This window comes from Sarcophilus harrisii, chromosome 3, assembly GCF_902635505.1.
Source record: "Sarcophilus harrisii chromosome 3, mSarHar1.11, whole genome shotgun sequence".
NCBI classification, from domain to species: domain Eukaryota; kingdom Metazoa; phylum Chordata; class Mammalia; order Dasyuromorphia; family Dasyuridae; genus Sarcophilus; species Sarcophilus harrisii.
This window is the reverse complement of record NC_045428.1, coordinates 447,167,474-447,182,314: the sequence shown is the minus strand read 5'-3', so window position 1 is coordinate 447,182,314 and position 14,841 is coordinate 447,167,474. Positions and strand designations below refer to the sequence as shown.

General features: G+C 39.6%; 1 protein-coding gene across 2 annotated transcripts in view; it reads left to right on the top strand.

Annotated features, from left to right (window-relative positions):
• The first annotated feature begins 269 nt into the window (after positions 1 to 269).
• LOC100921851 (glucose-6-phosphate exchanger SLC37A2) overlaps positions 270 to 14,841 on the top strand; it is a 30,534-nt gene continuing 15,962 nt past the window's right edge. For both annotated transcript variants that reach the window (XM_031960851.1, XM_031960850.1), the window contains exon 1: positions 270 to 439. In XM_031960851.1, the coding sequence (XP_031816711.1) occupies positions 381 to 439 (59 nt within the window). In that variant the 5' untranslated portion in view covers positions 270 to 380. The remainder of the gene's footprint in view (positions 440 to 14,841) is intronic.

The window sequence follows — 14,841 nt, the reverse complement described above, 5'->3', positions numbered from 1 at the left end:
AAGATCAGAGTGAGTTAGGATTGAAGCCGGGCAAATATCAGACGTTTTTCAGCCCCAGAACCAGGGGGCGAAAGTAAAGGCCAATTTAACGCAAATTACGAGATGAATTTTGGATGCGGGGGAGGGTAATGGGAGCGGAGAAGGCTGATGCTGAGGCGGGGCAGTTGGGCCTTGACCCAGCCTCTGGGGGAACTGTCAAGGGGAGGGACTAAGCTAGGGGGCCGGGACTGCTAACTTTTTGCCTTGGGGTCCGGGGCGGGCCGAGCGGGAGGTGTATTTAAATCCAGCTCAGCAGCCTCACTTCAGTAAACTTTCCGGGCTTCCCGGCATCTATTACTTCTTCCACTTCAGGCTGGTGGTCTGCCTCCTGACTGGGCACTATGCGGTCCTCCCTAGCTCCCGGCATTTGGCTCCTCCGCTACTTTTCCAGGGACAGCTGGTGAGTGGGATTCCTGGAGATTCCTTATATAGAAACTATATAAGCCTTTTAAGTCTTTAATTATTTTAGACCTTTTGGCTAATTTAACTGCTGAACCAAGAGGGTATACACATTTCTGTTTTTCTCCTCAGTACAGTAAAAAGTTCACTTACATTAGACTGAGAAAGGGAGGGAAAGCATTTATTAAGTGCCTACCATGTGCCGGGAACAGTGCTAAATCCTTTACAAATAGCATTTCATTCCATCCTCATAACTATCTCATAAAAGGTAAGTACTTATATCCCCATTTTACAGATTCAGCAAGATGGAAGCTAAGTGACTTGCCCAGATTCACACAATGCTGGTGAGGGGATGGGGGGTCGTCTGTGAGCCCCGGTAAATTAAAGAGTTTGCAAACGTCGATCCTCGCCCGCTTTCTTCCAGATATGACCTCCCTTGGCTGGAAAGATCTCTGGAGATGTGGCCTTGTTTGGTCCTCTCTGATAGATATCTAGCCCCCCCTATCCCGAGAAGACAACGGAGCTCCGGAGCCTTGTAATTGCTGGGATGGGACGTTGTGTGGGTGTAGCACACTTTGGGAGAGGATAGTGGAAACCCAGCGGGTGAGGGTTTTGGCAATCTAGGCACCCTTTTGTTTGATGATTTCCAAGCACCTCCTAACCTGCTGGCAGGGAAACAGGTTGTAGTGTAAGTGCTTAAGATGGCTCTCTGGAGTTCTGCTTGGCCAGTTCTTTGATGTCCCTCTTGGCCTCTGAATAAAACTGTCTAAGGTAGGAGGAGCGGTAAGACTGAGGTGAAGAGTCAATGCTGATTTGATGTGAATTGACTCGCCTTGCAGCCTCGTGTCCATTGATTAGAAAGCTGGAACATCCCCAAAGAGCTCAGATTTGTCACCTGGAATGTCGCTCCCGCTTCTCTGCTAGGTCCTTACCAATTAACTGCCAGTATTTGGTTAATTTAATTTATTTGGATCCTCTAGCCACGAGAGACTGCGGAATAGGAATTTCAAATCTCTTTGTCGGGAAAAAAAAATCTGTCGCCCACTTGACTGGTGAGGCAACAGCAGCAGCAGTCCACGTTTAAATAGTGTTTTAAAATTTACAAATAAGTGCTTTCTTCAAAACAAGTCTTTAAAGTCAATAGTATATTATCTTTCTTTTACAGATGAAATTCGGAGAATGACTTGTTCAAGATAGTATAGGTAGCAAAGATCTAAATTTTGGCTCAAGTCTCCTCATTCCAAAGTTCAGCACCTTTCTTTGTTGTTCAGGTGTTTTCAGCCCTGTCTGACTTTTCCTGATCCCAGTCAGGATTTTCTTGGCAAAGACACTGAAGTGGTTTGCCATTCCATTTCCTTCTCCAGCTCATTTTACAGCTAAGAAAACTGAAGTAAATAGGGTTATGTGACTTGAACAAGGTCACACAAGTAGTAAGTGTCTGAAGCCAGAAAGATGAGTCTTCCTGCCTCCAGGCTGGACATTGTAATCCATTGCCTCAGCTGGCTATTCAGCACATTTCTACTACCCCACATTTGTTCCTCAAGGAAGTAGTAAGACAAAATATTCAACTAGACTTTCCTGCCAACACATATGAACACATTGCTATCTTTCCAGGACTCCTAGTCTTCCAGTATTTCTCATCCACATTGAATACATTTTTACCTCATGAAGAGTTCCTCAGGGTTAGTCAGTCTTTAGTTGGTTAAAGTGAGTTGGGGGTGGAATATTGAAGAGGGAGTTGAAAGAAAGCCTATTCACCAGATTCACTGATCCTAATAGATACTTCTACATCTTTAAAGGAACAGATAATCTGCAATGGAGAAGATTTAGGGTAGAAGAAGAAAAGGAAGGATTTTCTCCTAAGATTCTTATTTTGCACTTTCTCTCTTTGAAGACTTTTAGGTATCTAAATCTTGTTTTCCCAGAATTTTCATCTGATCAGGCTGGGTAGTGAAGGGATATATCAAACTCTGAAGACTGTCAGATTAGAATCAAGCCATAGATATTTAAAGTCTCCTTTGACTATGGTCAAGATAGAATTGGAGCTATGAGAGATAAACACAATGCTCATCCTAAATATACACTCAAAAGATAAAAAATGAGCTAATTCTGCACCTGCTACTGGGAAAGGTTCAAGCCTCCAGTAGATAGTAACATAAAGGGATTCCGTTTTCAAGGCTTGTTGGGTACACATTTGTTTTGTTCAGAATTTGGGATCGTTTCCATAAGCATAACTAGACAGGTAAAATAAGCCCTGCATTTTGCTTTGGGGAAATTTTACAAATTAGAATGATGCAGATATAATTGTAGAATTAAATGTTACCTGAATTGGGACCTGATTTTGATTTCATATACACCTTCAAGTCTTTGGAGACAGCAATCAATAGGATTTAGGAACTTGGGTGTTGTGGCTCTGGGAGTCTAGAATTGCTATCTAGTTCTTCTAGCCTGACAACCTCAAAAATACTATAGAGGAAGGTGGAATTTTGTTTGTTCTTTGGTATGTTTTTTCATCCGCTAGATCAGGATGGCCCAAAGCAACCATGGCAGCATAATCTGGAAATCAGAGAAAGACACCTACCCACAGGGTTTCTGTGTGGTCAGTGGAAGTGAATTGCAGGCTCTTCCACCTTCTTCCATCTCTGGAAGGAGCTTGGGGACAATCTCTGATAGGGGAACTAGATCTTTGCAGAGCTTTGTGTTAAACACAGATTTAAAGGCAACTTGATTATTGGCAGATCAGATTATACTTCTGTGATCTACTATGAAATCCAATGCAGGGAGCAAAACCAAAAGTGAATGCGTTCCCAGCTGGTGTTCCCAAATCAGTTTAGCTTTTTTTTTTTTTTCTTTGCCTTGGCTTGAGTGGAATACTGAAAAGGGAATTGAAAGAAAGCTGTCCACCAGATTCACTTATCCTGATAGACACTTCTAGATCTTTAAAAGAACAGATAATCTGCAGAGGAGAAGATTTAGGGTAGAAGAAGAAAAGGAAGGATTTCCTCATAAGATTCTTGTTTTGTAGTATCTCAATCTGGAGAACTGTAGGTATCACAAAGATTTTCATCTGATCAGGCTGATCAGATATATCAAGGGCTATATCAGACTCTGAGGAGTGTCAGATTAGAATTAATCCACACATATTTAAAGGCTTTGACTGTGAACAGGACAGAACTGGGGATATGAGAGACGCACAAGATAAACACAGTCTTCATCATCCCCAAAAGAGAAAAATAAGAGATAATTCTGCATTGTGCCAAATAAGTGATATCATCAAAACCCAAGTTTATATAAAGTTTTACTATGATGGAATGATGTACACACATTGTCCTATTTGAAACTACATAAAACTTTTGTGTCAAATCAATATATGTTTTTATTTTCAATGTAAGGAAATTGAGGTTTAGAAGTCATTGCCACCAAATCCAGAATTCTCATGATGTTCTCTTATAGTTAGTGTTATGGTGTATGGGTGTAATTGTCAGGCTGAAAACAGAAATGGAACTTGAAATGAGTCAAGAAGTTAGCCATCTATGGGACTTTAGTGCTAAGCTAGCTTTGTCTTCTTCTTCTTCTGAACGTAGTAAAGGAGTAATAAAAGTTTTTTTTAATGATTTTTATGGATGTCCTTTTAAAAATTTCTTATCTTTATTTATTTATTTTTATGACCAACTATTCCCTCTGCAAAACTCCCAAAATGCTATTGCACATAACAAATGACATTTTAAAGAAAATAATGGAGAAATCAGAAAAATTGACTAACATATCAAAAAAGTCTAAATATATGTACAATGTACAAAACTCAAAGATTCCTCCAACTTTGCAAAAGAACTGGGTATAGGTAGAACCTTATTATTTCTCTTCTTTGGTGTCAAGCTTGTTCTTTGTAGTTTTGCAATATTCATTTTTAATTCATTTATGATTCTTTACATTTACCTTTTTGTGGTTATTACATATTGCTGTTTTCTTAGCTCTGCTTGCTTCACTTTGTTTGATGTAAATCATTTCCCCCTTTTCTGTACTTGTCATGTTTTTTTATTGTGGGGGGCAGTAGAGAAGTGGGAATAATCATATTACTCCCACTGTACTATGCATTTTACAAATATTATCTCATATGATTCTCACCATATGAGGTATGTGCTGTTATTATCCATATGTTACAATTAAGGAAACTGAGACATACTCAGACTAAGCAATTTGCCCAAGATCATATTAGTAAGTGTTTAAAATTGAATTTGAACTCAGGTCTTCCTGACCCCAGATCAGTGCTCTACTCACTGTGCCCCTTAACTTTCTCCAGCAGCATGGAATAATATTCTATTACATCAAATAGCAACATTTGTTTATCCATTCCCTCATTAATGACCATCTACTTTGTTTCTAGTTCTTTTCTACCACAAAAATGCTGCTATAAATATTTTGGCCTGTATAGGGAATTTAATCTTATCAGTGATCTCCTAGGGGTTTAAGCTAGTGATAGAATCTTTGGGTCAAAGGTTATGGACGTTTCAGTCCCTTTGCTTGACTAATTCCAAATTGCTTGTCTAAAAGTGTCTATTGATCCACAGCTCCATCAATCCCTTACTTCCGTGCCTATCTTCCTACAACCCCTCTGACTTGAACTATCCCTTTCTTTTGTCATCTTTGCTAATTTTCTGAGTGTGAAGTAAAGCCCCCAGGGTGGTTTTGATGTGTATTTCTCTTATAATTAGTGATCTGGAGCTTTCTTTCCTTTGGTTGTTAAGAGTTTGCAATTCTTTTGAGAACTGTTTGTTGATTGTCTTTGACCACTTTTCTTTTGGGAAATAGTATTTTGGTTTAGTTGTCTATATTTTGAATATCCAACCCTTATTTGAGAAATGTGATATGATTATTTTTCCCCCATTTTCCTCCCTTCTTATCTTAGGTGCTTTAAGTTTTGTGTAAAAAATTTTTAGTATCATCAGTTATCTATTTTATCTTTGTCAATTTATTATTTATCTTAGCCTTCATCCCTTGTTTGGTTAAAAAAAAAACACTTGTCTTATCAATAGGTATTTGATCTTATAAATTTTTTATGGTATAATCTTTGAAATTAACCTTATATATCGCTTTATAATCTATTTTGGAATATGCTTAAGTTTTTTGGTCTAAGCCTAATTTTTCCAAGTCTATTTCTACTTTTTGAATAGTTTTTTTTTTTTATCAAATAGAGAATTCTTTCCTAACTTATTAATGTTTGTTGCTTGATTGGTTTATTAAGCATGGGGTTAGTTGAATTGCATTGTTTCTCATTCTTCCTTGTCTAGACTTGTTTCTTTATCCACTTATAATTTTTAAGCTAATATCAAATGTTTTTCATGATTGCTGCTTTATAATATAATATGAAGTCTGGAAGTGCTCAATTTCTTTTCTCCCTCTCTTCATTATTTTTCTAGAAGATAAATTCTACATTCTTTTTTATGCCGCCAGGTAAAATGGCTCTTTTCTAGGGCATGAGCAGGATTTCACTGATAAGGAAAGGAAAAACTTGCTTTTGGAAGAGGAATGAAGAGTTAAAGCAAAGGTTTGGAGTTGGAAGGGGGAAAAGTAAAGAAAGGCTTGGTTCTACTGTTTCGGTGGAATAATTTTTCTTGGGCAGAAAGCAGACACAGGAACACTGGGGTAAATGGAGTGAAGTCTCCAAGCAAAATGTACAATATCATTTTGTCTCTTCCCTCCATTCCCACATTCAAAAACACAGGTAGCCTTGCCAGGGGTCCCTGTTTACTTGGCCCTATGTCCTCTAGGAGTTAAGTGGGGGGCAATGGCTACTAGGTGGCACAGTGAATCGTTTTGGACTTGGAATCCGAAAGAACTAAATTTGAATCTTGCAATCTCTTTTATATTTGTTTTATTCATTTATTCATTCAATAAGTATTCCTGGCATCTAATCTGTGCTATAACTATAACTGGAGATTTGGGGAAGAAAGGGTGTTGTTAAAGAAATGCATATGTCCATAATTCCTGCCTTCAAAGTTAGCTCCTAGTTGGAGAAGTGACAATTTACATTTAAATCACTGCTATACTAAGGAGATGGTAGTAGGTAGCTTCGGGATGTATGTGCTGTGCTGAAAGGGAATTCAGAGGAGATAAAGACCTTTGCTGATTTTTGAGTTGGGCTATAGAAGATCAGAGTCTTAGTAGATAGAAATATAGTGTGAGAAATTCGAGGGGAGTGGGATGTAAGAAGCTGCTAGAAGGAAGTAAACTGGCTAATCTGGGGAGTGGCCCAAGCCCCTGAGATTGCAAACGCTAGGTGTGTTTAGGGAAGGGCTGGAAGTCGAGTTTCAGTGTAGTTTGTAGGGTTACTTTATGAGAGTGTTGGAAAGAAAGCTGGAAAGAAAGAGTAGTTGGAGATTGATTGTGGAATGACCTTCTCTGTGCAGGAATAACTAGAATCAGCTAAGGTCAGAGTTAATATTCAAACGCTTCTTTCCAAGATTTCCCCTGTTATTCTCTCCCTGGAGACCGTGATTTCCTCTGTATGTAAATGACGCTTACCTGGAGAGAGGAACAGTTTCAGATTATCTGGATTATCATTCATGTTTTTGGTTTCCATAGTAGGTGGCATCTAGTCTCAGTTGTGAGAGCCCTAGTCCTCAGACAGGGTGACCGGTGGCACCTAAGTCATTATCTGGGGGGAATAGAAGACTTTGGCATTCATTAATGAATGAATTAATTGTAGATCTGTCGCTGCTTCTCTGACACACCACTATCTTAAGGTGAGCTGCCTAGAATGCCTCTGAAGATCTATGTAGTTGATATTTGTGTGTCTTTTTGGCCTATGTGTCATCCAATATGCCTCTATAGGGGAGAGGGTATAAAGGTTTAGATAGGAGACCAAAGGGAGGGAGAAAGAAAGAGATTCACTGAATTCAGCAGTAAGGGAGGAGAAGGGAAGCAGGTAAGATGGACAAAGCTAAAGGCCGGAAATGCCCATTTTAACTCTGTCCTTCAGAAAAGGTCCAGATTAGGCAGTTGATGTAAATGAATCTATCATGTGAAAGCTAGAAGACTGAATCTCATTTGATATTACAGGACCCAGTTAAAAGCCATTCTGGTTTCCCTTGATCCCTGCAACGGGAGCCTAAATTCAGAACTGGGAAAGACCTGGGATATCTTCTGGCCCTGAAGGAAGGGAGGCCCAGAGAGATGAGGTGACTTGTCATTGAGACAGGAAGTGGTAGGGCTAGAGTTTTGGTCTGTTGATTCCAAATCTTACATTCTTTCCAGGACACAGCATTGCTTAAGTGAGAAGGCCTTGTTAGTGTTACTTTAAAAAAAAAAAAAAAATGGGGGGGGGTGGTCTGAAGAGGAAAGAGAAGGACTTCTTTTGACCAGATTTAAAAGATGGAAAGACTGATAGGGTTAATGGCTTATGGATATGACAGCATCTCCAGCACCCCAACTCTCGTGATTGAAGGAATTCATTTCTATCAGCTGCCTACTGTACTTCCCCTTCTCCCCTACACTAGCTTCTCATTTTCTATTCCACACAGCAGAAAGAGTCATACACATAAATGTCCGGGGCCTCACACCAGGGGTGGAGATGGGGAGCCACCAAGTGCTGTACCTTATCCAGTCAAACCTTGTTTTTCCGTTCTTGCCAAAAGCTATAGTGGCCATACGGCAAAAGAGCTCTTTATTTGAGTGTGAAAGTTCATGGTTCTCTCTTGGGTTATGAAAGTTGAAAGAGTGTTGAGCAGAATCAGGCTGGTATTGTTATTACTGAAGAGCAAGATCAGGAGCCCCAGGGCCAAGGGGATTGGGATGGGCCCAGAGAGAGTCAGGGAAGGCACTTGGGAACTCTTGTAGTCCAACTTTTTGCCTCATAGATTTGCCAGAATAGATTTTTAATAAATGATAATGAGTCCTCTTCAGGACAGATAATGATTTTATTCAAAATCAACAAGGCACTGAGCACTTACTAGGTGCAAAGTAAAATGAAGAGTCCTTGTGAGCGTTCTTTTTCCTAAAATGATGGAGTCTTCCTAAAATGATGATGATGGTGATGAAATCAATAAAATCATGATAAAAACAACTACACATTCCTGTTTGCTTTGATGACAGCTAGATTGCACAGTGGATAGAGTGCTAAGGCTGAAGTTGGGAAAAACTCATCTTTGTGACTTAAAATTGGCTTTAGATACTTGCTGTATGGCCCTGGGCAAGTAACTTATTTATTTATTTGGCGAGGCAATTAGGGTTAGGTAGCTTGCCCAGCACCAGACAGGTAGCATCATTAAGTATTAAGATGTAGGGGGTAGGATTTGAACACAGATCCTGTTGAGTTCAGGGCTGGTGCTCTATCCATTCACCATCTAGCTGGGCAAGTCACTTAACCTTGTGTTTGCTTGAGTTTCCTCATCTATAAAATGAATTGGGGAAGGAAATGGCAAACCCCTCCAGTATCTTTGCCAAGAAAACCCCAAAGGGGGTCACAAAGAGTTGGACACCACTAAACGATAACAAAATATTTTCTTTAAGCAATTCTGTAAGGAATGTAGTGAAGATTCTTTTTGTAGATAAGGCCAACAAGTCCAAGACTGTGACTTAACATGGCCATACTTGTTTCCTATAACCGGAAAGTAGGCTTTAGTCCTTTTCCTCTTCAAACTAATTTGTATTTGGTATATATCTCTATATGTTGTACGTGTACATGTATATGTGTGTGTTGTATGAAGGCATTGTAATCTCCATTAGAATGCCTTCTTTGAGTGCTGGAGCTGTTTCATTTCTGTCATTGTATCACTAGTGCTTAATAAAATGTCTGGCACATAGTTGGTGCTTGATAAATGTTTATTGGTTGACTACCTTTTTAGTCTAGAATTTTTCTATTACACTGCATGAGAAGGTTTGAGTATAGTGTATAAGGTGGGATGGGAGAGAATGCTCACACAGATTGGAATTTAGAGCTTGGATTTCCATAGAATTCTAAAAGGGATCAAAAGTAGTTATCTTATATCCTTGACCCCAAGACAGTCCTCTACCTCCTTTAATCTAGAAAGATGAAGGTTTATCTTATTTTTTAAAAAAGCACTTCATAGGCTGTGAAAATAAGTGAATTGGACAGGATAGCCTTTTAGATCTCATCTAGCTTGGATCAACCTCCTGAAGATTCAATGACTGATTCTCTTGTCACCTATGCTTATGCCAACTCTCATTGTCTATAAGTTCTCCCAGTTGCCTAAACTGAATCCTCATCCTGAAGCTTCAGCTAAAGTTTTTTCATCCTGTCCTGCATGGAAATAGTTGATCATGTCTTTATGACAGTCCTTACTTATTTAGGCACAGATAAGTTCATGATTCATATTCTCTCTGGCTCAGCCTTTTCTTCTTTAGACAAAATAGTCATTTCTTGTTCTTCAAAGTTTTCCCTCATAAGTGGTGCTGAGTTTGAACTTAGGAAAACCCGAATTTGACACTTAATAATTGCATGCCTTTGTGTAAATCACTTAATCCCTGACAGCTTCACTTTACTTATCTGAAACATGGGATTAATACTAATTAAAGTTCTATATACATTTTAGCTATTGTTGTTGATTTTCTTTGCTTTCCTCTGAACCTCCCTAAGAGGAACTTGAATTCCCTTTTGTTTCGTTTATAGCACCTTCCTGGGAAAGGCTATATTCAGGGCTAGGCCTGTGGCCTTCTCTATGTAGCCTGCTTCTTTGTGCCACAGGAATAGAAAGGACATAGAGTTCTGATTAGGGGAAGAGAAAGGGTGACTGAGCATACACTCATCTGTCTGCTGCAGAAAGGTCTTTTGCCAGTGCTGCCTTTCCAGTCCTGTTCTGGCCTGGCCTAGCTTTAGAAGAATCATTCGAAGAACTTAGGATTTTGAACTGGAAGGACTTTAGACATAGTCTAGTTCAACGCTTTTCTTTTATAGATGAGGAAACTGAGTCCCAGCCAAGCAGAAGAACTTGCCCAATGTCATATAGCTCCTAGCCCTGGACTTAGATTCTGAATCCAGTTCTCTTTCTACTTTATTGTACCGGTGAACCAAAGTTTGGGCCACTAGTTCTGCTTGTCTTCTAAAGTTTGCTCTACACTGTGTTATAATTTTTACCCCCCTCTAGAACCTCCTTCTAGGAAGCTATTCTGGTTGACTCTGGAGCTTAGTAAGCAAAACTTTATCAGAGCTCAGCCTTGCATCTGTTTCTTTCTAGTTTCTAGAATTGCTGACTACTGAAACAGGTATATATGTGTTGGAATCTTTACAAACTGTTAAGTCATTAGAGTTCAGAGGCTTTTCCACTGAAATCCACTGAGGGGCCTGTCAGTCCCATGTTCAGGGCACCAAAATGTGATTGATGTTTTTGTTCTTTAAAATATAATAAAATGATGGTTCTCTCTGGGAGAGCAGGTTTCTCAGGGAGGTTTTCTGGAGGCAGCCTTAGTTTCAGTTACAAGTAATAATCACCCAAAACACAGCCAGGTGATAAAAGTTCAAATCTTTTATTGTCTCCAATATAGCCCGGTTAGCTCAGAGGCCTATCTCTCTGCTTGCTTCCAAGAGCTCTTGCAGCTTTGTACTTTGCCTCTGCTTTCTTCAGCCTCCAGCCAGTACCAAGGTGGAAGATGCAATGAATCTCTCTCATCTCGGAGAGCGGGCTTGTGTACACACACATATATATGTATATACACACACACACCCTCACACATATATATAGACCAATCACAGAGTTAATTTCCTCTCTGGCACTTGTCTAGGTCTTCTGCAGCCATATTAACCCCTGCCCAGAACATGGCTATTCAACCTCTACTACTAGAAACCATAGGAATGGGCTGCATCAATGGCCGCTGTTTCCAGTCTCTTCATTCTCCAGTGCAGTGTGCATCCTTGGCTGCTATGTTCTCTGGGCAGGAGGGGGGGGGATGAATATTAAGCATGTCCCTAGAGGAAGGGAGAAAGACATGAGGTACTAGCCAAACTGACCAGGTGTCAGAAGGTGAAGGAACTTAGCAAAGAGAGTCAGCTTAATTTGCCCAGAATCTGGGACAATTGAGTCTGTTCTCCCCTCCCATTCTCAACCCTCCTTAATCTCCTGGGATAAAGGTCTCTTCTCTCTGTTCTTATTTTGAAATAGATTGTTCCTCTTGTTCCAATTCCGGAAACATTTCTAGTGCAAAGTCTTAAGGAGAATGATAAAATGATTCCATTTCTAGAACTAGGAAGTTAGACTGTCAGCTTATAATTTATAAACAGCCAATTAACCTCTATATCTGATTGGGTAGTAACCCTTAGTTCCAGGGTTACTGGAGGTGTGGAAGAAGGAGATAAAGTGACAAAGCCTCCTTACAAGGCACTAAGGTTCATGGAGTATGGTTTGGCCTAGTAACATGCTGGCCCTTCTGTGGCATATGCCATAGGGCCTGGGTCCTCCTCTAGGGTAGAACTCATCGAGTCCTAGACAAACTTCCAAACAGAATTCTTGGCAGTCCTGTAGGAGCCCTCTGACCCATAGTTGTCTCTTTTCTGGGTTCTTCTTTTCCTTGATGGTCTTTGGGGAGCCTGCTTTCTTTGAGTCAAAATAGAAGTGAAACCTGTGGGTCCTTCAGTTTGCTAGAGCGAATGAGCCTGTTTACTTCCTGTGAGCTAAAAAGCCAGCCTAACAGCCTGTGGCCTATCCTATGCAGCTTTTATTCCTTACCTCCAGCCTGACTGAGAACTCCTTCCTTTTTTTTTTTTTTTCTGAGACAATTGGGGTTGAGTGACTTGTCCAGGATCACACAGCCAGGAAATGTTAAGTGTCTGAGGTCAGATTTGAACTCAGGTCCTCCTGATTTCAGGAGTGATGCTCTATCCACTGCATCACCTAGCTACCCCTCAAGAACTCCTTCCTTGAAAGTCCTTAATCTTCAGTATTTTGACCTCTTCTCTCTCTTCCAATGGTCTGGCTTTTAGAAGCAGAATGCTTTATTTGGAAGACTACTGAATGCATCATGGGCACGAGATCTGGATTCTTGACTTGGCTTTGCAGATAATTTGTTGGGTGTACCTAATGCAAGTCACTTTGTTCCATATTCATTAATGAGAGAATTGAATTACTTTATTTCCAGTTTTTTTATTTCTAGTTTTAGAGTTTTTTAATTCCTAGGAGAGACCAGACATGAGGTCACACAGGAAATTGTAAAGAACAAAAAGGGAATGAAGGAGACTCAGTTACAAAGCATGTATACAAAGTACAGGTCACATTTCAAGTTGTCTTGGATGTCAGGTTCTGTAGCAGGGGTAGTAGGTAATAGGATCATAGGGTCATAGATTTAAAGCTGGAAGGGACCTTAAAGGTTATGCCCAGAAAGGTAAAGTGACTTGCCTAAGATCTAGGGGGAGGAGTACTGGTAAATGTTTAACAACCAGCTCTCTTGGGGGGGGGGGGGACTATACACATGATATGCATTATTAACATTTTATTTATTGCCTTCTAAAATTTAGAGAATTAAAAAAATACATAAATAAGTTCCTGATTTATAACCTTTTTTATTTCTAAGGTGTAAATAGTCACAGTGAAAATTTAACAGTCAGCTACATTTTGACCTGGCAAGGTCACAGAGTAAGTGGCAGAATCATGATTTTAACCAACATACTCTATAATACCAGTATGTTTCTTAATGCTATCCCTGGGGTGGCTCTTTGGGGAAGATCTAACTCTGAATGGTCTGTAACACTTGGTTGTGACCATTTCTAATAGTTGTCATAAGAGCTACCAGCTTTAAACCGCAGAATCAAGGTCTATAGTTGTCCCTATTGCTCCTGATAGGGTTGGGAGGGTGACGAATCAGAAGGTTGGCACTAATTATAGACTATTTGTCAAAAGTATTCATATTGGCTCTTTGTTCCCAGGAAAGAGGGTATCAATGTTCACAGTACTGAGAAGGGGAACACTCTAGGAAGTTGTCCCCATTACATAGTTGGAAAGAGCTCTGCCTGATCTCCTATGAGAGACTGATGTAGAAGAGAAAACTAAGCTTCTTCAGCCATGCTGAATGAAAGAGATGATCCTTCTGTCCTGAAATCATGCCATATGGAACCAGAATACTAGCATTCATTGGGATATCTGTGCTAGAGCCTCAATTCACCCTGTTTAGGTCTGTGGGGTAAATGAAAAATGTAATAGAATTGGAAATGTAGGAAAAGGGACAGTCCAAAATTTATACTGAGGAGGGAAAAAATCCTGGTGACTCGGGTTGCAGCAGGAGAAGGTAGGGGGAGGCACTAGTTGGTATTCTACAGTGTAGGAACAGCAGAAATCATATCAGTGCCAGACCTAATAGTACTGGGTTTTGCATTTATCTAGTCTGTTTATACACTATTGAATATTATAATTGTTTTCCTTTGTGTCTCTATCCACACTTGGAATATAAGATCCATGAGGGTCTTATCCAAATTTTTGTCTTTCCTTGTACATGGTTGGTATACACAGTAAGTGCTTAATAAATGTTTACTAACAGATGATAATAGATAGTAAAACTCCCAGTATAGCTTATATTAGAGTAGTAACAGCCCAGAAATAGGAATATGTCAAAGGCTCCTTCACTAGAAGTGTCCAGATGAGTACAGATCCAGTTCAGGGTCAGCAGGGACAAATTATGGGGAAATGAATATAATTTAATCTACTGACATGATAATCTTTTGCATAGTACAGTAAAAGAACACAGGCTCTGGAGTGAGAGAACCTGGATTAAAATTTACTCTTCATACTTATTAATTGGAGAGTGTCCAGAGTAGGGCAACAAGGATAGTGAATGGCTTTGACCCCATATTTTTTTTTTTATTTAATAGCCTTTTATTTACAGGATATATACATGGGTAACTTTACAGCATTAACAATTGCCAAACCTCTTGTTCCAATTTTTCACCTCTTACCCCCCACCCTCCCTAGATGGCAGGATGACCAGTAGATGTTAAATATATTAAAATATAAATTAGATACACAATAAGTATACATGACCAAAACGTTATTTTGCTGTACAAAAAGAATCAGACTCTGAAATATTGTACAATTAGCTTGTGAAGGAAATCAAAATGCAGGTGTGCATAAATATAGGGATTGGGAATTCAATGTAATGGTTTTAGTCATCTCCCAGAGTTCTTTTTCTGCGTAGCTAGTTCAGTTCATTACTGCTCCATTAGAAATGATTTGGTTGATCTCGTTGCTGAGGATGGCCTGGTCCATCAGAACTGGTTTGACCCCATATTATATAAAAATCAATTAAAACCTTTAGTCTGGAGAACAATCTTAAGTATTTGATGTATGTGGAAAAAGGGATCCAAAATTGAATCATATCATAGGATCGATATTTAGAGCTGATAGAATCCTTGAGGACATTGGTTGAGTCTAATCTCATTTTGTAGCTGTGGACCTCTCTGCTTCC